The sequence below is a fragment of the Bos taurus genome, chromosome 11 (assembly GCF_002263795.3).
Source record: "Bos taurus isolate L1 Dominette 01449 registration number 42190680 breed Hereford chromosome 11, ARS-UCD2.0, whole genome shotgun sequence".
NCBI classification, from domain to species: domain Eukaryota; kingdom Metazoa; phylum Chordata; class Mammalia; order Artiodactyla; family Bovidae; genus Bos; species Bos taurus.
The window spans coordinates 46,218,837-46,245,307 of NC_037338.1; the positions used below are offsets into that span (position 1 = coordinate 46,218,837).

The following is a 26,471-nucleotide window of genomic DNA, read 5'->3' on the forward strand; positions in this document are numbered from 1 at the left end:
AAACAATTCACATGAATCCATCTATTGTCCACAAGTAGAACAGTGATGCTTTTATGTTTAATACCAGAAGCAGCATGTGCCCCCGACACACAGGCCACCCTCCAACAACAGCGTCTTAGGTCATCCAGTGATCAAAGGGGAACATCATCTTGCCAGAGCAGTACTGTTGTGCTTCATGGAAACATATCTTACTATGCTTCAACTTTTAAATTAAAACTAGACACAATTGGAAATTCAGTTCCTGAGTTGCATTGGCCACTTTTCAAGTGCTGCGAAGCACTTGAAAGTTCCATGTGGCTCATGGCCACCATATTGGACAGTGCAGATAGAGCCAAATGGTCTGTGAGTAGAGATGTATGGTGGGTTTTGTTTGTTTGTTTGTTTGTTTTGAGTTCTTTAAATTCCATTGCCTCTGACTTAAAAAGAAAGTGAAAGTGAAAGTCACTCAGTCGTTCTTTGTGACCCCTATAGTCCATGCAATTTTCCAGGCCAGAATACTGGAGTGGGTAGCCTTTCCCTTTCTCCAGGGGATTTTCCCAACCTAGGGATCGAACCCAAATCTCCCACATTGCAGGCAGATGCTTTACCAGCTGAGCCACAAGGGAAGCCCAAGAATACTGGAATGGGTAGCCTGTCCCTTCTCCAGCGGATCTTCCTGACCCAGGAATTGAACCGGGGTCTCCTGCATTGCAGGTGGATTCCTTACTGAGCTACCAGAGAAGAGCTTTATTTAAAAATCTCAAATTATAGTTTCTTTTCATTATTTCTGCTGTTGGCTCACCAGCTGAGTTTTGCTGATTACAGACCAGGCTCTGGCATTTCTATTTTAGAGAGACCAGGAAGTGCAGCTCAGGGGACACTTGTGAGTGTCTTTGGGTAGGTTCTTCCCTCCTCTGATTCCTGGGGACCAAGGATGGTTTTAGAGTTAGGACTTGGCAACAATTCAGGGCTTGCATCCTGCCTGTTCCTCTCTACCTTTATGATATTGGGAAATTCACTTCTCTGTGACCCAGTACCTCATCCATGAAAGGTGATGCTGGAGCCTCCCCTTAGGGATCTCACTGGGAAGGAGATGCCGAGGGAAGCCCTTGTGTTTATTAAGTGCCTGACATTATATCCCCCTTGTTATGTTATTTGGGAGGCAGGAGATGTGTTTAGTTATGACCACCAGAGTCCTGTGTTTCATTAGAAAGACTCTTCCTAGGAATTCCCTGGCAGTCAAGTGACACAGGTCGATCCCCTGGTCTGGGAACTAAGATCCTGCAAGCTATATGGGGCTGCCCCTCCCCCCACCAAAAAAAGATTCCTACTCTGCCACTGAAACCAGGCTGAGCTAAAAGTATTTTAATACTTTTTTAAATTAAATTCCAAAGTATTAAGCTTTTCTCTCCAGAGTTGGGGCAAGGTAGTATTTTGCTAGTAATCCAGATAGTTTCCTCAGTTCTCCACTTGGTTTTGTTAGTTCGGGTCTAGCTTGGCTATGGCATATTTGTTGGAAATATGTTGTTTTGGGATCACTGCAAATTAAGTTTCCTTGGTGATGCATTTTAAGAGGAGTTAAAGTTCTGGACATTAAGCCCCTTTGGAATTCCATGGAGTGTGCTTGTAAGGTCGTGTGTAACAGCTGTGTGCTGCTCTGTGGTCCATTGGAGGTCTGCCCAGTGAGGCCAAGAGTGAGGTGTGGGATAAGGAGACCAGCTCCGGGCCCTGGCCATGCCTCCTTGGAGAGCTGTGGGCGAAGCACTGGCTTTTCTGAATAGAGGGAGAGACTGTCCTCAGAAGAGAGACTGACCTTCTATCGTCTGCCAGGCTCATCAAAACCAGCCCAGAACTGGCTGAGTCCTGCACATGGTTCCCCGAGTCCTACGTGATTTACCCAACCAACCTCAAGACCCCAGTTGCTCCAGCTCAGAATGGAATCCATCCACCACTCCATAGTTCAAGGACAGACGAGAGAGAATTTTTCCTGGCTTCATATAACAGAAAGAAAGAGGAGGGAGAGGGCAACGTTTGGATTGCAAAGTCATCAGCCGGAGCCAAAGGTGAGTTGGCATCACTGCCCCTTCTCCTTTCCCTGCGGGGGTGCTTGATATGCTTTGTTAGATTCAACTGATGTCTTTAGGTGAGTGACTATTCTAATCTGAATCCTCAAGGATAGAGACCACATCTAGTTACACAATTTAAAATATCTAGGTTCTGATGACCTAGAAATGTGTATCTCCAAATCACTTACAGTAAATCCTCCATGTTCGAATTAGTTCCATTCTGAGAGCACATTCATAAGCCCAATTTGTTTGTGACTATTCTAATCTGAATCCTCAAGGATAGAGACCACATCTAGTTACACAATTTAAAATATCTAGGTTCTGATGACCTAGAAATGTGTATCTCCAAATCACTTACAGTAAATCCTCCATGTTCGAATTAGTTCCATTCTGAGAGCACATTCATAAGCCCAATTTGTTTGTGTGTGTGCTTAGTCACTCAATCGTGTCCAACTATCGGCAGCCCCATGGAAAGGCTCCTCTGTCCATGGGACTCTCCAGGCAAGAATACTGGAGTGAATAGCCATTCCTTTCTCCAGGGGATCTTCCCATAGGTACCCAACTAACACAATCAGCCATATAGTACTGTACTGTAATAGATTTATAATACTTTCCACACAAATAAGACATAAAAAAAAATAAACACTTTTCATCTCACAGTACAGTACCTCGAAAAGTACAGTAGTATAGTGCAAGAGCTGGCACCAGGGGCTGGCATCGAGTGAACAGGCAAGAAGAGTTACTGATGGAGGAGGGAGAGGAGGTGGGAGATGGTACAGCTGAAGGGTCATCAGCAGTAGGAGACGAAGGACAAGCTGCAGAGCCACCTGTAGGGGACGCAGCCTGTGACATTGTACTCCAGACACGTGAACTGCCTTGCATGATTTTGACATACAAACGCACGTTCTCATCTTTGAAAGTTTGCAACTTGAAGGTTTGTATGTAGGGGACTTACTGTATACTAAAGTAAAGTAAAATAAAATAAGCAAAAGTGTCTCTAGCTGAGGGCTTTCTCTTTAAGCCCAAACCCAATGGTAAGCATTTTCAACTTAATATGTCTGATGTAGAACCTTTCGTTTCCTTCCGAACTATACCCACCCCAGCTTGCTCCTCTTTCTGCCTGCTCATGGAGTACATGATCCCACTTTTCACCCGGCCTCTGAACCCCAAACCTGGGAGTCCTTCTTGCCTGCTCTTTGCTTTACAGTCAGTCTCTAACACATCAGCAAGTCTTGTTCACTCTACCTTTAAAATAAAGTCTCCAATAGAACTTTTCTTGCCATTTCCACTGTTCTCACTGGACATCAAAGCTCCTGTTCTCTCTAACCTGGGTAATTACAATGCCTTTTCATAGCAGTTCTCCTGCTTTCGGGCCCAGTGATGTTTTAAAAATGGAAACATGATCATATTACTCCCCACTCAAGATGTACCAGCTGCCTCCCCGAGGCAACTAGAATAAACTCAAGTCCTGCTGGAAGTCGACACCACTTGATATTTGCCCGTATCTCTGATCTCACCCCCTATCCTTGGCCTTGCTCCCTGTACTGTAGCCAGGAAGCCTGCCTAGAGTCCCTCAAATCCTTTAAATTCATCTCTGTACCTGGAACGCGCTTCCATGGGCTGTTTTTCGTTTCTCAGCTCAGATGGTGCCTTGTCAGAAAGGCTTTTCTGATCTAAAATAGCCTCTATGTCCATTGCTTTCTATCCTTTCCCCTGCTTTAATTTTCCATCCCTGCACTAACTTTTTCCAGCACTCTATTACTTATTAGTTTATCTCTTCATCTCCTCCATAATCCTGCAAGCTTCATGTAAACACAGACTTTGTGTATTCTTCATCTCTGTACCTTCCCCTCAGGCACTTAATAAATGTGTGTGAGTGAATGCACTAAAGGCAGAAGGTATGTCATAACTCAGGCTTAAAGTAAGGCAGTTGCCAATGTAATCAGAGAAGGCAATGGCACCCCACTCCAGTACTCTTTCCTGGAAAATCCCATGGACGGAGGAGCCTGGTGGGCTGCAGTCCATGGGGTCGCTAGGAGTCCGGCACGACTGAGCGACTTGACTTTCACTTTTCACTTTCATGCATTGAAGAAGGAAATGGCAACCCACTCCAGTGTTCTTGCCTGGAGAATCCCAGGGACGGGGGAGCCTGGTGGGCTGCCGTCTATGGGGTGGCACAGAGTCGGACACGACTGAAGCGACTTAGCAGCAGCAGCCAATGTAATGATCACATAGACATGGTCCCTCTCTATAACTATTATTATATGCTATCTTAAAAACCATTCCATTTTGAACTTACACTTCTTTGATTGCCTTGAAAAACCATCTGGCCATTGGTACTCATTTTTTTTTTTTTGAGTCAAAATCAACTTCATTATTATTTCCAACCTCATTTCTGATCTTATAAATAATAAGGGTTCATTATAGAAAGTTAGAGTGTACAGATACTATTATTCCTCTATTACAAATTAAAACACCTATTATCATCATTTTGGTAATTATCTCTTTTTTAAAAAAACTTTTTATTCTGTATTGGGGTATAGCTGATTAACAGTGTTGTGATTTTCTAGTTTAGATAAACAACTAAAGGACTCAGCCATACAGACACATATATCCATTCTCCCCCAAACTCCCCTCCTGTCCAGGCTGCCACATAACATTGAATCGAGTTCGCTGTGCTGTATAGTAGGTCCTTGTTAGTTATCCATTTAAAATACAGCAGTGTGTACATGTCCATCCCAAATTCCCTAGCTGTCCCTTCCCCCCCATCCTTCTCCCTGACACATTGGTACTTATTTTTATCCCAGGTCCAGTGGACCTCACCTTCTTTTTCACCACTTGTGAGACAGAAGGGCATCACCTAGAATCTTCATGTGCCTCACCTACCTCTCCCTCCCCTCCTGTGAATTCTTCTGCAGAACTGTCCCCTAGCTTTGTTCCAATAGTAAATGGGGGAATTGGAAGAGGAAATAATCGTCTACAGTATTCCAGATTCCTCCTGTGGGTGGAGACTGGAGTCAGGTGGCCACCAAGAGGACATCTTACATCCTTATGTCATGGACTTGACTGGCATGAAACGAGGAGTGAGGCAGGCCTTGGGCAGAAGGACACGTCAGGTCATGGTGGTGATCCCACCTGGGTGGTCCCTGGACCCTCCCCAACACAAGACAGAGAGTGATGCTCAGCAGCAGACAGAGGTACAGAGAGAATTAATGCCAAACAGAGAAGACATTTTGCTTTAGGAGCTGAGGAGATTAGTGGTGTGGATTTGTTTTATTGGAGAATTACAAAATGAAATGAATAGCTGAATGAATGAATTGTATTCTTGTTAAACAAACATGTAGTACCTAGCATTCTGGGTGTAGTTGGCGTAACTTTACACTATATTCAGAGCAAGCCACTGTTTACCGTCTCCACTGCCCATCTTGGATCTGAGTCACCTTCACCGTCACCTGGAGCATTGCCCCCTGTCCTCCTATTCTTGGCCATTCTCCCGAGTCTCCACGCAGTACAGTAGACAGAGATCCTATTAGAGCAGGGTCAGACCATGTCATATTTGTACTCAGCACTGTCTCTGGGACCAGGATCAGATCAGATCAGTCGCTCAGTCGTGTCCGACTCTTTGTGACCCCATGAATCGCAGCACACCAGGCCTCCCTGTCTATCACCAACTCCCGGAGTTCACTCAGACTCATGTCCATCGAGTCAGTGATGCCATCCAGCCATCTCATCCTCTGTCGTCCCCTTCTCCTCCTGCCCCCAATCCCTCCCAGCATCAGAGTCTTTTCCAGTGAGTCAACACTTCGCATGAGGTGGCCAAAGTACTGGAGTTTCAGCTTTAGCATCATTCCTTCCAAAGAAATCCCAGGGCTGATCTCCTTCAGAATGGACTGGTTGGATCTCCTTGCAGTCCAAGGGACTCTCAAGAGTCTTCTCCAACACCACACTTCAAAAGCATCAGTTCTTCGGTGCTCAGCCTTCTTCACAGTCCAACTCTCACATCCATACATGACCACAGGAAAAACCATAGCCTTGACTAGACGAACCTTTGTTGGCAAAGTAATGTCTCTGCTTTTGAACATGCTATCTAGGTTGGTCATAACTTTCCTTCCAAGGAGTAAGCGTCTTTTAATTTCATGGCTGCAGTCACCATCTGCAGTGATTTTGGAGCCCCCCAAAATAAAGTCTGACACTGTTTCCACTGTTTCCCCATCTATTTCCCATGAAGTGGTGGGACCGGATGCCATGATCTTCGTTTTCTGAATGTTGAGCTTTAAGCCAACTTTTTCACTCTCCTCTTTCACTTTCATCAAGAGGCTTTTTAGTTCCTCTTCACTTTCTGCCATAACGGTGGTGTCATCTGCATATCTGAGGTTATTGATATTTCTCCCGGCAATCTTGATTCCAGTTTGTGTTTCTTCCAGTCCAGCGTTTCTCATGATGTACTCTGCATAGAAGTTAAATAAACAGGGTGACAATATACAGCCTTGATGAACTCCTTTTCCTATTTGGACCAGGATAGCACCTGACAATCAACAGAGGATCAGTATATATATTGAGTGAATGAATGAATGTATAGATGGATGGGTGAATAAGAGAAATAATGAACATTTGGAGATAGAGATAAATGAGACAGACATGGTTCTCTTGCGCTCATGGACCCACAGTCTAGTCAGAAAGAAGGCTAATGATGCTAATTTCCAAAAGAGATGGAAACATTTTTCAAAAGTTTTTGAAAACAAAAACTATGATAAAATCTCCATAGCACCTTTATAAGACCCAAAGATATATGTATATGTATAACCGAATCAACTCTGCTATACCCCTGAAACTAACATAACATTGAAAATCAACTATACTTCAATATAAAATAGAAGTTTTTTAAAAAGCCAAACAACAGTGGATACAACCCAAATGTCCATTGATTGATCAATTGAAAAAAATGTGATGTAGCCATCCACACAGTGGAATATTTAGTCATAGAAAGGTGGAAAGGCATATTGACACATGCTGCAATATGGATGAAGCTTGAAAAAAACTATGTTAATGAAAGAAGCTAGACCAAAAAAGACCCCTTACTATTTATTTCCATTTATATGAAGTCTCTAGATTCAGCAAACCTATGGAGATAGATAGTAGGTTAGTGGTCATCAGAGGCTTGGGTGAGGAAGGAATGGGTATAAGTGCTTAGTGGGTATGAAGTTTGTAGGGAGGTGATGAAAACATTCTAAAATTAGATTGTAGTAATGGTTGCAAACCTCTCGAATATACTAAAGATCATGGCACCTGGCCCCATCACTTCATGGCAAATAGATGGGGAAATAATGGAAACAGTGAGAGATTTTACACTTTAAAAGGGTGAATTTTATAGTATGTAAAATATCTCAAAGCTCTTTTAAAATATTGCATCATTTATTTAATGTTGAGGGACACTTTTTATTGGAGTATAGTTGATTTACAATGTGTTAGTTTCAGGTGTACAGCAAAGTGAGTCGGTTATACATAAACATATATCCACTCTTTTTAGATTGTTTTCCCATATAGGTTATTATCAAGTATTGAGTAGAGTTCCCTGTGCTATACAGTAAGTCCTTAGTATCTGTTTTATATGTAGGAGTTCAGTTCAGTTCAGTCGCTCAGTCATGTCCAACTCTTTGCGACCCCATGAATCGCAGCACACCAGGCCTCCCTGTTCATCACCAACTCCCGGAGTTTACTCAAACTCATATGCATTGAGTCGGTGATGCCATCCAGCCATCTCATCCTCTGTCATCCCCTTCTCCTGCCCCCAATCCCTCCCAGCATCAGGGTCTTTTCCAATGAGTCAACTCTTCGCATGAGGTGGCCAAAGTATTGGAGTTTCAGCTTTAGCATCAGTCCTTCCAATGAACACCCAGGACTGATCTCCTTTAGAATGGACCAGATGCCATGATCTTAGTTTTCTGAATGTTTAGCTTTAAGCCAACTTTTTCACTCTCCTCTTTCACTTTCATCTAGAGGCTCTTTAGTTCCTCTTCACTTTCTGCCATAAGGGTGGTGTCATCTGCATATCTGAGGTTATTGATATTTCTCCCGGCAGTCTTCATTCCAGCTTGTGCTTCTTCCAATATGTAGGAGTATGTACAGGTAAATCCCAATCTCCCAGTTTATCCCCCTCCCCTTTCACCCCTGGTAACCATAAGATTGTTTTCTACATCTGTGACTCTATTTCTGTTTTGCAAATAAGTTCATTTGTACCTTTTTTTTTTAATTTCACATATTAGTGGTATCCTATGATATTTGTCTTTTTCTGTCTGACTGACTTCACTCAGTATGATTATCTCTCAGTTGATGGACACTTTGAATGTATCCAGTGTTTTCTATTACAGTGCTGCAAGAGTGTTCTATTACATTTGTCTTCATGCCGTAACCTTACTGATGTTTCTGTAAAATATAGTGTTTCCAGTGGGTTTATTGGTTATAAGCAACACACAACCTTTATCGTGACACCAGTGACCAAGAGTAGTGGCCTGTATTCAGAGCGCTCAGATTTTGAATATCCATCAAAATGAAATTTCATGGTTGTAGCCTGCCATGATGGTGTTTACAATCCTACGTAAATAGAGAGTGGGATTGGATAATGCAGGTGCTTTTGTAGGGAGACAGAAGAGTGAGAGATGGAAGGAGGGAAGGGATGGAGAAGAAAAGTGAGCTGGCCAATAGCAGCCTCCTGTCGGCTTTTTCCTGCTGTCAGCATTTCCCTTCTGGCTTTGCGGAGAGTTTTCTTTTTCCTCTTGGGATGAACCGGACTGATCTGGCTTTGCTTTTGCCCTGTTAGGTGAAGGCATCCTCATCTCCTCAGACGCTACAGAACTGTTGGATTTCATAGACAACCAAGGCCAGGTGCACGTGATCCAGAAATACCTGGAGCGCCCGCTGCTCCTGGAGCCTGGTCATCGCAAGTTTGACATCCGGTAACGCATCCACGTCTGGAGTTTTTGTTTTTCGAATCTGGGAAAAATGCAATCGTGTGTGGTGAGCAGTGTGATCTGGAGTGTGAGAAAGTATTGGACTGCATTCAGTGTCACCCAAGTTGGGCTTCCCTGGTGGCTCAGACAGTAAAGAATCTTCCTGCAGTGCATTGATCCCTGGGTGGGGAAGATCCCCTGGAGAAGGGAATGGCAACCCACTCCACTATTCCGCCTGGAGAATTCCATGGACAGAGGAGTTTGGCAGGCTACAGTCCATGGGGTCGCACAGAGTTGGATATGACTGAGTGACTAGCACTTTCAAGTTGAGTGGCTGAATGGGACTGAGTTTCTAACTTCATTTTCTGTTTTTCTTTCACTCTTTCTCTTGTCTCTCTATAAAATGTTACTAAGATGATGAATTTCCTCTCTCTCCTTTTCTTTTAGTATTCTCTCTTTTAAAAACTATCTATTTATGGCTGCACTGGGTCTTTGTTGCTGCACACATCCTTTCTCTAGTTGTCTCGAGTTGTGGTGCGCAGGCTTCTCACTGCAGTGGCCTCTCTTGTGGAGCACAAGAGGCTCTAGTTCTAGGGCTTTTGGGCGTCAGTAGTTGTGGCACATGGGCTTAGTTGCCCCATGGCATGTGAGATCTTCCCAGACCAGGGATTGAACCCATGTTCCTGCGTTGGTGGGATTCTAAACCACTGGTCCACTGGGGAAGTCCCTTTAATATTCTTTTTACTGGAGATGACTAGTGGATCCAAAAGGAAGGGCATCAGTGTGTGGGGCTTGCTTATGAAAGAAGCAAAGAGATATACACGGAACACATAGTCAGACACAGCAGATCACATGACCCTGCTAAAGGCTGTGTCCTCCCTCTGTTAACACACCTTAGGGTTTTGGACTTTATGTTTCCAAGAAAGGACATGGCAAGGAGAAAGAGGTTGTGGGTGCTTTCAAAAGCTGAATGGCCCTGGCCCCAGCTTGCTCTGGGCCTTGCTGTCATCACCCAACCAGGACTCTCTCACCTTCATGCCTTCACTTTGACTTACTGCTTCTCAAACACCAGCCTGATCAGACCAGCTTCAGTGGGAACAGTCTTCTTAAGATTACTAAACGAGCAAACTTGGCAACTGGGGGTTTCATATTAACTGCAAAAACCAGCCCGCTCAGATCTCTTCAAAATACTGTATCTTTTGAATGGACCAAAGTCTCCTTGTCAGTTATGGTGAAATGTTTTCTTTGCCTCATCACGTGATAATTCGCTCTTTTGGCTAATTGTCATGGCTTGCCTCATATAATTTTATTTATTTATTTTAATGTTTGTTTATTTATTTTTGGATGCACTGGGTCTTCCTTGCAGCGCATGGGCTTCTCTCTAGTTGTGGTGTACAGGCTCAGTTGCCCCACGGCATGTGAGATCTTAGCTCTCCGACCAGGGATCAAACCTGCGTCCCCTGCATTGCAAGGCGGCTTCTTAACCACTGGATCACCAGGGAAGTTTGTAACCTCGTATAATTTTAGAAACTACCTCCTTCCTCTGTTTCCTCCCAGAATAGTCAAGGTGTGGGGATGATAAATAGAACATGGAGAAGCTTTGGATAACTTGAATAAAATAGTGTTTTTTTTTGACTTTGCAGAAGCTGGGTCTTGGTGGATCATCAGTTTAATATCTACCTCTATAGAGAGGGTGTCCTTCGGACTGCTTCAGAACCATATCATATGGATAATTTCCAAGATAAAACCTGCCACTTGACCAATCACTGCATTCAGAAGGAGTACTCAAAGAACTATGGGAAGTATGAAGAAGGGAACGAAATGTTCTTTGAGGCGTTCAATCGGTACCTAACAAGTGCTTTGAACATCACCCTGGAAAGTAGTATCTTACTACAAATCAAACATATAATCAGGTAACTAATCCTTTCTCTTTTGGTTAAATGTGTCTTGAAGGAGCTTTGGGAGTTTGTGCCTTTCAAGGAATTGTTCCATTTCAGTTGTCTAATTTAAGGACGAAAGTTATTTGTTATATCCCTTTATTATCCTTTTAATATCTATATGATCTGTGGTGATGAAGCTTTTTAAAATCCTTATGCTTAATCCTTCGATTACCTTATGTTGGTAATTTATATCTTCTCTCTTGCACTTGGGCAGATTGGGTAGAGGCTTATCAGTTTTATTAATCTCTTATAAAAGTCAGCATTTGGCTTTAAGATTTTCTCTGCCATTTTTGTTTTCAATTTCTTCATGTTCTTTATTATTTTTATTCTTCTGCTTTTGAGGGGTTTGCTTTTCTCTTCTTTTTCTAGTTTCCTTAAAGTATAAGGTCAGATCACTGATTTGAGATATTTCATTTTTTAAAAAATATAAGCAGTTAATGCCATCAGCTTTCCTATAAGAACTCGTTAGCTGCATCCCACAGATTTTGCCATCATGTTTTTGTTTTCATTTTATTAAAATGCCTTCTAGTTTCCCTTGTGACTTCATCTTTGACTTGTGTGTTATTTAGCAATTTTTGCTGAATTCCCAAATATTTGGGATTCTCAAGGAATTTTCATTTCATTATGGTCAGAGAACATACTCTGTATGGTTTTAAATTTGTTAAAGTTTGTTTCATGGTCCAGGATATGGTCTATCTTTACTTATTTAAAATTTTTTCTTAATATGGTCCATCTTAGTGAATGTTCCACGTGTACTAAAAATAATGTTTATCCTGCTGTAGTTGAGTAGGGTGTTGTATAAATGCCCATTAGGGGAAGGCAGTTGGTAGGGTCATTCAAGTCTTTTGTATTCTTGCTGATTTTCTGTTCTACTTGTTCTGTCCATTACTGAGAGGTAAAACTTTGGAAGTCTCCAAGTATAATTATGGACCTGTCTATGTCTCCTTTTAGTTTTATTTGTTTTTTGCTTTGTATATTTTGAAGATCTGTTGTCAGGTGCATATACATTTAGAATTGTTATTTCTTTGGGAAGAATTGACCTCTTTATCATTATGTAGTTCCTGTCTTTATCTCTGGTAATATTTCTTATTTTGAAGTCTGTTTTGTCTGATATTAATATAGTCACTCCAGCTTTTGATTAATAATTTGTATCTTTTCATCCCTTTACTCTTCCTCTCTATTGTATAATTAAAATGGGCTTCTGATAGACATGTCATTGGATTTTGTTTTGTTTTGCTTTTAATCCAGTGAATCATCCGTTTTTCAATCGTTGTGTTTATACCATTCAAATTTTAAGTAACTACTGGCTTGATGCAATTTACATCTACCATGTTATCATTCATTGTCCATTTGTCCCCTCTTTTTTGTTTTTTTTTCATTTCCTTGTTTCTTGCCTTCTTCTGAATTGTTTGAACTTTTTTAGAGTTCCCTTGAGTATCTGGCTGTATCTCTTTGTATCTTTGTTTGTTTGTTTTAATGGTTAACATCCAGGGGTTATGATGTACATAAACCTAATATGTAACAGATTATCTTGTTGGATTAAAAAAAGACCAAACTGTATCCTGTTTACAAGAAACCCACTTTAAATACAAAAGAGGGAAACACTCTTTTACCTTTACCCAGATATTTGCTGTTTCCTTTGCTCTTGCTTCAGCCCTAAAATTCCAAGTTTCATGTCCCTTCAGACTTCAGCATTTCTTTTAGAGCAGTTCTGCTAGTCATAAGTCCTCTTGCTTTTCCATCATCTTAGAATGTCTTGGTTTCTCCTTATTCCTGAAGGATTTTATCACTAGAGTTACCCAAATATAATGTCAAGCAAAAAATTATGAACTGGCCCTGTTCATATAAATTGAAAAACAAGCAAAGCTAAGTAATACATTATTTGGAAAAATGTACATATATGGTAAAAATCTAGTGAATTTTAAATTATGCATACATTCATCTAGTCATAATGCAAGTCAGGATATAAAACATTTAAGGCATCCTAAAAGATACCCTTGAACTCCCTCAAAATATATACTCTCTGCCAGAGATAGCCACTCTCTGACTTTTATCACCATAGATTCCTGTTGCTTGTTCTTAAACTTTATATAAGTGGAATTATACTGTAATTCTTGCTTTGTGTTCCGATTTTTTCAATATTGTTTCTGTGTCATATTCCATTGTGTGAATGCTCCATGGTTTATCCTTTCTGGATTTGATGGACCTCTGGGTTTTCTCTCATATTTTAGACCTGTAATCTCTCTGAATTGTTTTATGTTAAGTGTCGTGTTTTTCTGGAAATACATCCTGTTGACCCAGGCTCACCTGTACATATGACGTCCCTTCCGCAGCACGTTTTGGTGTCCCTTTCTGTTATAAATCAGGTGGCCATCTATGCGAGAATCTATTCCTGGGATCTCTATTCTGTTCTGTGGTCTGTTTTATCCGCCCTGTTGCTGCCACCCTGTCATGATGACTGAACCTTTTTCCTTAATATGTTCTTACACTGGGCTTCCCTGATGGCTCAGTGGTAAAGAATCTGCCTGCCAACGCAGGGGATGCATGGGGTTTAATCCCTGGGTTGGGAATATCCCCTGGAGAAGAAAATGGCAACCCACTCCATTATTCTTACCTGGAGAATCCCCATGGACAGAGGAACCTGGCGGGCTACAGTCCATGGGGTCACAAAGAGTCAGACACAACTGAGCAACTAAACAATAAAAATAACAATAATAATTCTTACATAGAGTCCAGCAGAATAATTACAAGGCTGAGAGTTCCATTTCTTCAGGGATTATACGTGCTTAGAATTCTGACACCAGATAAATCAAATATACTGAAGAAAGAATTCCTATTTTAGGCAAAAGATGTATTTGATGTTTGCTATCCCCCTCCTTCCCATTGTTCTGTGCCACTCAGACAGTGCTCCTACTCAAGTGCTATAAATGCTCCTCCTGGATCTCATGTTCTTTTTTTTCTCCCCCAGCTAACATCCCCCAGACTTCCTACTCCAGCTAAAAAAAAAATTAGAAACACTATATTTTAAAAAAATTCTTCTAAAGTGATTTATTAACTTGAACTTCCAACAAATAAAAAATATTTTGTTTTGATTTGGTTCTGACTTCTGATTTTTCCTATAAGTGCTGGAGTGTAATGTTTCTTTCACTTTTTATCCTTTATCCTTTTGTATTGTTTTTTTATTTAAGAAAAATTTTTAAATGTAATAAACTTTTTATCATGAGAACCCATTAAATTTTAAATTTTTTCTTAATTATAATATTGTAAAGGGCATTTTAATTACAGAAGTCAAGAGTATTCTCTCATAGAGATGAAATACAGAAAATGCAGAATACAGAAGCCCCAGTTCTTCTTTAAAGTCATAAGCCAAAACCTACTTATAAGACACATCTTTTTCCTTCTATATATACAGCTGAGCAGAAGGACAGCTGTCTCTGATATCCTTAGAGTCATCCTGATATACTGTGTTTACTAAGATAAATATTTTGCCCCAACATCTAGTTGAGAGAAAAATCAGGGCAGAGTTTTATAAAATAAAAGCAACTTGGAGGTTAGAGGTGAATGGGAGAAGAAATTTTATTCCAACTGGTTCTTAAATAACTGTCAAAATGATTTTTAAAGGTTTGAACACATCTATAGAAAGCTTTTCCCCTTCGTAGGAAAAAAGAAGGAAACTGATGATTTAGGGTAGGAGACTGGTGGAGGGAGGCTGGGGAAGCAAGACCGTGATTCCAAGTTCACAAAAGCCTCAATTCTTTTGTTGTTTATTATTTATTTTAAGATTTATTTATTTATTTTTGGCTGTGCTGAATCTTCATTGTTATGTGGACTTTTCTCTAGTTGGGGTGAGCAGGGGCTACTCTTCATTGAAGTGCCAGGCTTCTCATTGTGGTGGCTTCTCTTGCTGCAGAGCGTGCTCAGTGGTTGTGGTACACCGGCATGGTTGCCCTGCAGCATGTGGCATCTTCCCAGCCCAGGGGTTGAGCCCGTGTCCCATGCATTGGCGAGCAGATTCTTAACTCCTGCCCGGACCATCAGGGAAGCCCCAGTTCTTCTTTAAAGTCATAAGCCAAAACCTCCTTATAAGACACATCTTTTTCCTTCTAAATATACAGCTTGAGTAGAAGGAGAGATGTCCCTGATATTCTTAGAGTCATCCTGACATACTGTGTTTACTAAAATAAATATTTTGCCCCAACATCCAGTTGAGGGAAAAACCAGGGAAGAGTTTTATAAAATAGAAATGGCATAGACTTTCTGGGATGTACTGGATAAGATGTACTGGATGTACTGGATAAGAGTTCTTTTTCATTCATAAGTAATAGATTCATGACTATCCAAAATTAATGATAAATTAATAAAATATACTTGTTCACTAGTAACAACATTCATTAGATGCCTCCCAGCTTCCAGGAGCTATGACAAGTTCCTTAGGTAATTATATCATTGAACCATCTCAGCACTGGGAATATGTGTTATTTTTACCCCAGTTTCACAGACAGTGACGTCAACACTTGGTTTAAAGAGGTTAAAAAATTTGTCTGAGATTTTGGCTTCGGCAGCATGACCTCAGGCTTCATGTACTATTTCATCATGGTTTCTAAGATTCACTTTCAACTTTTCCTTGTCACTAAAATCTTCTAATTTTTGCAAATTGATCGTTGATCAATAGGATCGTTGCAATAGGATCGTTGATCCTAATAACAGTCCCATATTTCAATATCTTGTTTCAGCATATAAGGCTTTTAACTAAAAGCAGCAAACTGGAGCTTGTGAAAGAAATGAATGAGATCAGCCTTCTCCTTGCAAATTCTGTGTCACAAAATGGTGGGCCATTTTTTCTAATATGGCAAATATATATAGAAGTGTTTTGTTTATCATCAGCAAATGTGGTAGCAGCCCACCCGTTGGGGGAATCCACATTTAAAGGGACCGTGATGACTCAGCGCTTGCTGGGAAAGCAGCCACTACTTGTCAGAATAAGGTGATGGCAGAGTTTTCTAACAAGTTGCATCGCCTTGAATAATCTATTGGTAATACATTTAAAAGAGAGAATTAAGCCAAAGCCAGTTTTCATCGGCACATTGGATGTAAAATCATCCAAGCACCACTCCCCTGGTCTTGCTGCCCAGACCACCCCATCCTCAGCAAGCTCTTCCCTGTGCCCCGCAGGAGCTGCCTCATGAGCGTGGAGCCCGCCATCAGCACCAAGCACCTCCCTTACCAGAGCTTTCAGCTCTTCGGCTTTGACTTCATGGTGGACGAGGAGCTGAAGGTCTGGCTTATCGAAGTCAACGGCGCCCCTGCTTGTGCTCAGTAAGTCTGAACACCACTGGGGGGTTTTTTGTGTGTGCGTGTTTTTATTGGGGTATAGTTACTTTACAATGTTGTGTTAGTTTCTGCTGTACAACGAAGTGAATCAGCTACATGTATAATATATCCCCGCCCTCTTGAACCTCCCTCCTACCCCCTCATCCCACCCCTCTAGGTCATCACAGAGCACCCAGCTGAGCTCACTGTGCTATATAGCAGCTTCCTGCTAGCTAGCTGTTTTACACTTGATAGTGTGTATGTGTATCAGTCCTAATCTTCCCGTTTGTCTCACCCTCCCCTTCCCTCATGTGTCCACAGGTTCATTCTCTACATCTGCATTTGTCCTACCCTGCAAATAGATTCGTCTGTTCCACTTTTCTAGATTCCACATATATGCATTAATATGTGGTATTTGTTTTTCTCTTTCTGACTTCACTCTGTATGATAGACTCTAGGTCCATCCATGTCTCTACAAGTGACTCAATTTCATTCCTTTTTATGGCTGAGTAATATAGTCCACTGTATATATGCCACACCTTCTTTATCCGTTTATCTGTCGATAGACATCTAGGTTGCTTCCATGTCCTGGCTATTGTAAATAGTGGTGCAGTGAACACTGGGATGCCTGTGTCTTTTTGAATGAGGTATCACCTCACACGGGTTAGAATGGCCATCATCAAAAAGTGTATAAACAATAAGTGCTGGAGAGGGTGTGGAGGAAAGGGAATCCTGTAGTACTGTTGTTTGGAATGTAAATTACTGCAGCCAGCATGGAGAACACTATGAAGGTTCCTTAAAAAACTAAAAATGCAACTACCCCCACTGGATTTTAACAAGTGGGAATTTGGTTCCACGGGTGGGGTAGTCTGTCTTGACACAGTGTGAGCTCCCATTTCAGGGGTGTCCAAGAATATGCATGTGTGCTTGCTAAGTCCTTCAGCATGTCCAACAGCCCACTAGGCTCCTCTGCCCATGGGATTCTCCAGGGGATCTTCCCAGACCAGGAATTGAACCCATGTCTCTTGGGTCTCCTGCATTGGCAGGTGGGTTCTTTACCACTAGCACCGCCTGGGAAGCCCATTACTGGGTGTTCTCGCGTAGACCCTTTGAATGATGTCAAGGAGGATGTTCCAGTGATGGTAGTGCTTTGGTTGGACCCTGGCCAGCAGGGGGCCTTGTTGAGTCATTCCCTTTTCCATCTCCTTCCCATATGAGCTGAGCATTTAGCCTGTGCTGAGGTGGGTGGGGGATGCGGTCAAAATTCCAAACAAAGCCAGTAGTAGCAGCCGAGACCCTCTTGTGTGGCAAGGTGATGGGTCAGCAGGTCCCGTGAGCTGGGGAGATAGTGATGAGCAAGCATTTCAGGGGCTCCCTGGACAGGAGGTGGTCTGAGAAGGTGCCATGGACATGGTGGAGCTGAAGCTGGGTTGGAAAAGGAGAGAGTCACCTGTGCCAAGGGGAAAGGGACCCAGCCTCCAGCCGCACCTTGCTCTGGGCCAGGCTCTAGGGGAGATGTGCAAATGAACAGACCCTGCCCTCAGGGAGCTTCCAGTCCTCCTGGGAGGAGTCTGGCTGCAGCATGGTGTGAGTGTTGTGGGGTAAGAAAAGGTGAGGGTATAGGTGAGTTGGGGTCTACCTATGGGAAACCTTCCATGTAAAGGAGTCATTCGCACTTCATCCTCAAAGGTTGCAGCTTCATCCGTGCCGGCAGCTAACGGTACTTGTTAGGTCCCTGTCACCTGCCAGGCCCCAAACTGGGCTCTGGGTCTCAGCCTTTGTACCAAGAGACCTAGGCCCCACCCTTTGTAGAGGGGGACTGGGAAGGACCAAGGACAAGACAAATATAGATGACAGACTGGACACACGCTATCATAGAGTGAAAGATGTTAGAAGATAATAAAATTGAGCACAAGATCCCCTTGGGAGGTGATGCTTGGGACTGAGATCTGGAGGAGGAGGAGAGTGAAGGGGGCTGGGGTGGAGGGGTATGGAACGTTTCACATTCCCCCTTCATCACATCCTTAGGGGTGCCCGCCTTCTCCATCCTTCCTGTCAGCAGTACGTCCCTCCTTGTGCTCTGATGCAGTTCCCTCCCTCCAGGCAGGAGGGCAGGATGAGGATGCTGTGCTCAGCTACCTCTTTGCTGAATACTTCCCACCAGCATGTGGTACCCAGCAGATTTCCCCAGTGATTACAAAGAGCCCTCTTGGACTTCCCTGGTGGTCCAGTGGTTAAGACTCCATGCCTCTTATACAGAGGGCACAAGCTCAGTCCCGAGCCAGGGAACTAAGATCCCACACGCCCGCTGTGCAGTGAGGCCAAAAGGAAAAAAAAAGGCCCTCCTCTGATGCCCTGTCCTGCTCCCCTGACCACTCCCTCCCTGCTCCCTTCACAGCCACACTTGCTTTTTTTTTTTGGCCACTCTGCATGGCGTGTAGGATCTTATTAGTTTCCCGACTCAGGATCGAACCTGCACCCCTTGCAATGGAAGCACAGTCTTAAACCCTGGACCACCAGGGAAATGCCCACAGCCACACATCTGGAGAAGCCACATCTGCACACACTATCTCCTCTTCCTCAGTCCCCATCCACACTGTGGTCCGCTCCAGGCTGACTTCCATCCACCCTCACAGAAACTGCTCTTTCCAGGTCTCCAGCCAAGTCCATCTTGCACTCCTGGATTTTAAAGCCAGCCAATTACATTGTATCCCTGAGTCCCAGGCCAGTGTCTGCACCTGTCTTCCTGGCATCCTGCGAGGAGCTGTGTGGATGTCCATTGGGCGTCCCAAACCAGAGCTGCCCATCTCAGTGAATGTCCAACTCCCCTCTTTTGGGATCCTGAGCCAGAAACCCAACTAAGACCCAGCCTCCCCCTTTCCAGGACCCCCAAGGTTCTGTCCATCAGGCCTGGTCAATTCTGCCTCCAGCTTTGGCTCAAGGGTTGACCTCTAGTCTCTGGACAGGAAAAGGTGGATCTGCCTCTTTTATTCATGTAAGGATTGAAGGCTAGAGAGGGCAGAGAAACAGCAATTTCTCAGTTCACTTGGAGTGATGAGTAATATCCTTGACCTCTTTTTCCATCAGTGGCATCCACACACGGGCGAAGGCTCACTTGCTTGCTGAGATGCTCTGCAGGATCTGGTCATGCTGGAGCCTGACAGAGGCCTCTAGTGATAAGCCACTGGGCATCAGGGTTCGCTGTCTTCTCTGACTCCATCTCACTAGCGCCTCCAAGCTACTTCCCATCTGCTGGATCCCCTTTGCTCAGAGTCCTGATGAGAGCAGTGGAGTCTAACAGAAGAGTGGGGTTTTGAGAAACATGTAAAAATGAGCATCCTTAAAGAGTCCACTGGAGGAGTGAGCCAGACACTGCCCAGTTAATTATTGTATGAATTATTTTGAGTTACAGTTGCTGTCATAGAAAAGAAACAGATTCTATCTTCTAGAAGAACTGAAGTGAAAGTGTTAGTTACTCAGTCGTATCCGACTCTGCAACCCCATGTACTGTAGCTCTCCAGGCTCCTCTGTCCATGGGATTCTCCAGGGAAGAATACTAGAGTGGGTAGCCAACCACTTCTCCAGGGGACCTTCCTGGCCCAGCAATCGAACCCAGGTCTTCTGCATTGCAGGTGGATTCTATACCACCGAGCCACAAGGGAAGCTCTTCTATCTTTTAGGTGTATAATTTTGAGTAGGGAGAGCTCTTGGAATGGGGGGCTTACTATGAGGTGGCTTGGAAAGCCCCAAGGGACCGAGGCCACACCATGAGGTGTATGGGTTCTGTTCTTATGCTGAAGGAAGTAAACTTTTTTTTTAATACAATGATATATGATTTTTCCTGATTTTTTATTTTGGCGGGGGCGGGGGGGGCGGGGCGCGGGGCGCAGAATCTTAGTTCCCCGACCATGGATCAAACCTGTGCCCTCTGCATTGGAAGGCAAAGTCTTAACCACTGGACCACCAGGGAAGTCCTTGAAGGAAATAAACTTTCAAATGCCTTTATCCTTGCTTCCTAAAGGACAAATGGGGAAGACAGTTGATAGAGATGATGATACAATGGCGTAGTCAAAGGAAAGTCTTTATTCAGGAAGCTCGGTTTCCATTGTTGTGCAGGTGTTAAAACAGGACTTACTTGTCTTGCTGTATGAACACAGCAGGATGTTCAAAAACCCACACTTGCTTGTATATTGGGCACCTCCTATGCCAGAAATACCGAAGTCGTTAGTTGACTTGACGAGGTTGAAGCTGTGTCCTCTCCCCCAGCCCCCAGCATCCCCTTCAGAAAATCTTTCCCAAGGTGGCTAATGACACGCTTCATGGAACACCAAACACTGTCTGTTTCAATGGTTTTGGCTCTTGGTGACTTGCCAAGACCCAAGACTACTAAGACCCAAGCTACCATCCCTCCCGTGCAGGCCTCCTGATCATTGTCCCTTCAGAAGGGGAAGGTTGAGTGGTGTAGCCTTGACCATGGGGCTTGATCCATGTAGACAGAAGAAGCAGGGGCTGGGGGATGGGGGGAGGGGAGGTGGGAAAGAGCAGACATCTCACAGGAGAAACGAAGGTCAGCCAGCAGTTAGGGCTTACCAAGACAGACAACAGAAGCATGGCTTTGCACGAGCTCTTTTCCCAGAGGGCCTTACAAAAGGTTAGGACATAGCAATTCCAGCCTCAAGGGCAGTAGAAGGGGATGAGGGGTGGCAGAAAGTTTCTATGATGAGAATAATAGCAGAGATTTGCCACTGGATCAGGAGGGACCAGAATTTGGTTGTGAAGATTTCCCACCTGGTGGAGATTGGGAGATAGCATCTTCAGGAAGTCAGGACAGTGAAGACCTCTGTTCCTCCAGGTTGGGCTGGCCTAGACTCGTGTCACCTGTATCCCAGCAGTCCTGAGCAAGTTAGGCACATAGCAAATAGGCACATCTGGCCCAGAGCATCGTCTCAGATGTGGGTTTTCTCTTTGAACCATATGTCTCTGGTTTTTCCCTGTGTTGACATGAGTTTGTGCTAAGTTGCTTCAGTCATGTCCAACTCTTTGCAACCCCATGGACTGTAGCCCAACAGGCTCCTCTGTCCATGGGGTTCTCCAGGCAAAAATACTGGAGTGGGTTGCCATGTCCTCCTCCAGGAGATCTTCCTGACCCAGGGATCAAACCTGAATCTCTTATATCTCCTACATTGGCAGGTAGGTTCTTTACCACTAGCACCACCTGGGAAGCCCTCCCTGTGTTGGAGCCAGTCCCAAAAGAGCTCGCCTCATACACTCTATGTGAAGCAGACAAAAATCCTGTAGGGAACAAGAGGGTGCGGAATTTGAGGGCCTCCTTATAGCTCTGGATGGGAGGTTTTCCTCCTTGGCTTTGGTGGTTCCTTGGCCTCTGGCTGAAGTCCAGGTGCCAGCACGTGATGTCAGGCCCCACCTTGTCCCCTGCCTCACACTGCGATGGTCCCGTTTCCCAGGTTTCCTGAGTTCTGTCTCCTTGGTGGGTGCCCCTCCCTATATTTGCATGGCCCTTCCTCTCTCTCACCCTCCTCTCTCTTTCTCCCTCCCCTCCTTTGTCTCTGTATCTCACCCTCGTTCTTTTTTATTATCTTTAATTTTTATTGGAGTATAGTTGCTCTACAACAAAGTGAATCAGCTATACAACAAAGTGAATTAGCTATGGAAGTGTTTGTCACTTGGTCCTGTCCGACTCTTTGTGACCCCATGGACTGTCATCCGTCAGGCTCCTTTGTCCATGGGATTCTTCAGGCAAGAATACTGGAGAGGGTAGCCATTCCCTTCTTCAGGGGAATCTTCCCAACCCAGGGATCAAACCTGAGTCTCCTGCATTGCAGGCAGATTCTTTACCATCTGAGCCACCAGGGAAGTCCACGAATCAACTATACTTATACATATATGCCCTCTTTTTTAGAGTTCCTTCCCATTTAGCTCACCACAGAGCATTGAGTAGAGTTCCTTGTGCTATGCAGTAAGTTCTCATTAGTTATCTATTTTATATTAATGCATAGTATATATGTATCAATCCCAGTCTCTCAGTTCATCCCACTATCCCTTCCCGCTTTGATGTCCATACATTTGTTTCTACATCTGTCTCTCTATTTCTGCTTTCCAAATGAGAGGACTAGACAAAGAAGGTGTGGTGTGTGTCTATAGTGGAATATTACTCAGCCCTAAAAAGGAACAGAATTTTATCATTTGTAGAGACATGGATGGAACTAGAGAATGTCATACAGAGTGAAGTCAGTCAGAAACAGACAGAAATATTGTATATTAACACATATTTGTGGCCTCTAGAAAAATGATACTGATGATCTTATCACTCTCATTCTCTGTGTCTGACTCCCCTCTCCTTCCTCCTCTTTTCTGCCCTGTCATCCATTCTCTGTCCGATGTCACTCATTCTCCAGGTCTCAGCTGAGCTATTACTCTGAGGAGTCTTCCTTAAAGGCCCCTCAACCACACCACGTGGGTGCTTTCCTTGGGGAGAGCCTGTGTCTGCATGTGTACCCCTCCACAGACAGGCAAGATGGCCCTGTTCTCTTTGGAACTGCCTGTCTTCCCTGCAGTTAGTTAGAGTAGATGTTGCCTTATCTCTTCACCTGCAAGACCTTCCAGAAATATCCATTGAGTGGATGCTTTATCTTCATGCAGTAGTACTTCCTGCAGTATTTGTATGGACAGCTGACACGTGTCTTATAAATACCAGGTGGAATTTTGGGGCAGATTCTGGTAAAAGAGCTTCCCAGGTGGTGCAGTGGTAAAGAATCCAGCTGCCAATGCAGGAGACACCAGAGACTCGGGTTCAATCCCTGGGTCAGGAAGATCCCCTGGAGAATGAAATAGCAACCCACTCCAGTATTCTTGCCTGGGAAATCCCATGGACAGAGGAGCCTGGCTGGCTATAGTCCATGGAGTTGGAAGAGAATTGGATAGGACCTAGCAACTAAACAATCCTAATTTTTTTAAAAAACCACCTTTGATTTTCTCACCTGCACTTTGATATGCATCCTCAATAATAGATCTCCGAACCCATTTCAGGAAGCTTTATGCAGAGCTGTGCCAGGGCATCGTGGACATAGCCATTGCCAGCGTCTTCCCACCCCCGGACGCGGAACAGCAGCCCCCCCAGCCGGCCACCTTCATCAAGCTGTGACCCAGGGAGGTGCGCAGAGATGCCTCAGAAGAAGCACGCGGGGGGCCCTGCCCCAGGGGAAGGAGATGTGTCTGAATTGCTGTCAAGCCAAAAGGGAAGAAGAGAGGCAACTCGGAGAGATGTGCTGGGAGAAAACAAAGGAGCTTCCCCCAGGGGTGATTGGTTGCCCAGAGGTCCCCGGGTGGAGCTCTCAGCCCTGCTACGGAGATTTGAAAACTGCAGCACATTTCTCAGACGGGAGAGCCAGATATTCTTTTAAGGGGCAAAAACAGGGATGTACTTACTTTACGCTCTCATTCTTTGAAAAGATCTGAATTATATCCTAAGGCAGCGCTCTGAGCAGCAGCGCCTCTCCCGCCCAGGGGTGGCAGCCGTCGGACCTGGTTGGTGACTGTCCACTGCTGCGTTAGTGCCTTAGCTCTGTGCCCAGGTGCAGCCTCCGGTCTGGGGTGGGGACGGGATGTGAGACCACTCAGGAGGTGGGCGATGGGTCCCCCCAGCTCGTCCCAGTCACTCCCCCAACCGTCTGCTCACCATCTGTCCCTGGGGCCTGGCTGTGCGGGAGCCGCCTCGCCGCCAGGGGGCGTGCTCATCCCGATCCTGATGGTGTCTGGCCGGTCACCGGTCCGGGCTGGCGTGGACTGGACGCCGAACGCTGCTCTCAGTCTGCTCTCTGCATGTTTTAGAAACCAAGCAGCAAAGTTTGCTGTGAACCCATAAGCATTCAATAAGCATGAGAGAGGAAAAAACACGATGTCTTGCTTTACATAATAGCTGGGTGTGTGTGGGTGGTGGGGTGGGTCTTTGAAATATGACGATTATGGTGATTCTCAAATCTCCTTGTTTTAACCAGAATTCTACATGCCCTTTGGACAGGTTCCCTTTTGTTCATTTTTTGGAGGATTTAACTTTTGTTAGAATGCTCTCCAGGAGAGGAGAATTCCCCTCCCCCCACCCCACCCCAGGGGGCTCTTCCCCATTTTGTTTTTCTTGCTCCTTCAACACCTTTAGGAGTTGGAAGGTTAGGTTTTGTTCCAGGGAAGATTTTTCGTCTCCTTGTTCCTCTCAACGTCCGGGAGAGGCTGTGGATCAGTGTGTGTCTCACCCGAATGAGGGAATCTCTTGAAATGGAAAAGGTGTAGTTTCAGAGCGGCACATGGCACCCTGTCAATCAGCAAATGTTAGCAGTGTCCCCTTAGGTGTAGTTTCTACTACCCACGGCTTGGATGAATATTCTACAGACTTTCCGGGAGGCCATGTCGCTAGCAAGAAGGAGCCCCCACATGCCACTTGTGTCCAGTGTGAGCTGAGTGCACAGTGCATGGGGATCCCCGCAGACCCGCTGAACAGGCATGCACCCTCCACCCCAGGACTTTGGGCCGGGTTGGGGGATGGGGAAATGGGGGGTGGGGGAGATGCGGGTGCAAGCCTACTCTCTAGCACATGTGCCCTCCCTCATTCATCTCCACTTGTCATCAGAAAAGAGTTCTGCTGCCAGGGGAGACTTTTTTTACAAAGCAAAGAAAAAGCAACCTCAAATATGATGAGATGTGGGAGCTGATGGTAAAAAAAGGAATGATGGCAATGATTTCATGGATGCAGCAGTGGGTGTGGGATGTGAACGTACTGTGTCTCAGTGAAGTGGAGGAAGGCCCAGCCGGCTGGGCTCACCCTGCAGTTTGGAATTAAAAAATAAACATGCCAGTGGTTACCCAGAATATATAGATGATGAAGTTTGCATCCAGAGCAAAATAAAACAAGTGTTACTGGAATCCTAGAGGCCCAGAGCAGCTGATGGGTTAGTGTTTGGGGAGATTCTGAGTAGATTGTGGGCAGGTGCGCACCCATGGAGAAAGTGTAGGGTTCTGGGGCTTGGGAAGTCTGTGTGGGCCTGTGATGGGACAAGTAGGGAGGTTTTTGGGACTTCCCTGGCCGTTCAGTGGTTAAGACCCCACACTTGCACTAGAGGGGGCTCAGGTTCAATCCCTGGTTGGGGAACTAAGATCCTGCATGCTGCCCAGTGCAGCCAAAAAACAAGAGGAAAAAAAAGCAGGGAGAATTTTGTAGTCCCGTCACAAGCAAATGCAGATTTGTAATGATCTTTTGGACCTAAATTACAGGGACATTTGGGAATTTTCCAGTGTCTCTTTCAGTGACAACTAAGAATCCAGGTGTTAGGAAGTCTGTGGATTTTGATGGATTTTCTAAGAAAACAGAATTGATAGCAATATATGTAAGGGAAGGCTTTAAAGAGGAAATTATGCTTCATTCCTCGTGTGGTTTCAAATAAGTATCTGTTTTGTGCATTTATGTCTGATCAGGGAGAGCAGCTGGCACAGAAACTCTTCCATACCCTTCAGTGATATCCGTGGCACAGATGGTCATGCCTCGCCCCCAGTCAGTCTTCATCTGTGTAGTCTGTGTTCATGTCGCCAGTTGCTAGGGAAGGAGGTGGTGGTGTTATTTGGGAGATGTTAATTTCAGTCTTGACTCATTGGCTGCGCATCATCAGAGAAACCCATGAACCTCTGTGCCTTAGTTTCTTATCTTGTGGAAGAACTTGTTGTCTGATCCAAGGACTACCTCAAGGGCATTCAGTGAGGACACATGAGATTAGGACAGCTGGAGAACCCTGAGAACCAAGGTTCTCGATGCCGATAATTTGCTGGAGTCACTGGGGAAGCTTTAAAGAATGTTGGTGTCCACACCTCCGTCCTCCCTGACCCCTGGCCTGTTAGGTTTGAACCTCAGGCGTCAGATGGATTGAGATGCCTCGAACCACTGCTGGAGAAGGAAGGACAGATAACATTATTACCTTGGAAGAATCCAATAAGGGTTAGAGATTTTTTGAAAATTCCTTTTGGAAGGCCAGGCATTTAAGGATGACCAGATGCTGACGTGATATACAGCGTATTCCATCCAAACAAGTTCTCTCTCTCCGCTCCCCGTCATAGCCTTTGGAAACTCAGCCGTGCTTTCATCTACTTAAATCTGCTTTCATCTACTTAGTGAAGCCTTGTTGTCAAATGTAACCAGACATGAATTTATAAATCTGCTAAATATGTGT

The 26,471-nt window shown here is 44.4% G+C and overlaps 1 protein-coding gene across 1 annotated transcript in view; it reads left to right on the forward strand.

Annotated features, from left to right (window-relative positions):
- TTL (tubulin tyrosine ligase) overlaps positions 1–23,809 on the forward strand; it is a 33,357-nt gene extending 9,548 nt beyond the window's left edge. Inside the window, exons 3-7 of the mRNA NM_001113233.1 lie at positions 1,810–2,042; positions 8,863–8,998; positions 10,636–10,905; positions 16,105–16,248; positions 23,290–23,809. Of these exons, the coding sequence (NP_001106704.1) occupies positions 1,810–2,042; positions 8,863–8,998; positions 10,636–10,905; positions 16,105–16,248; positions 23,290–23,404 (898 nt within the window). The 3' untranslated portion in view covers positions 23,405–23,809. The remainder of the gene's footprint in view (positions 1–1,809; positions 2,043–8,862; positions 8,999–10,635; positions 10,906–16,104; positions 16,249–23,289) is intronic.
- The last annotated feature ends 2,662 nt before the right edge of the window (positions 23,810–26,471 follow it).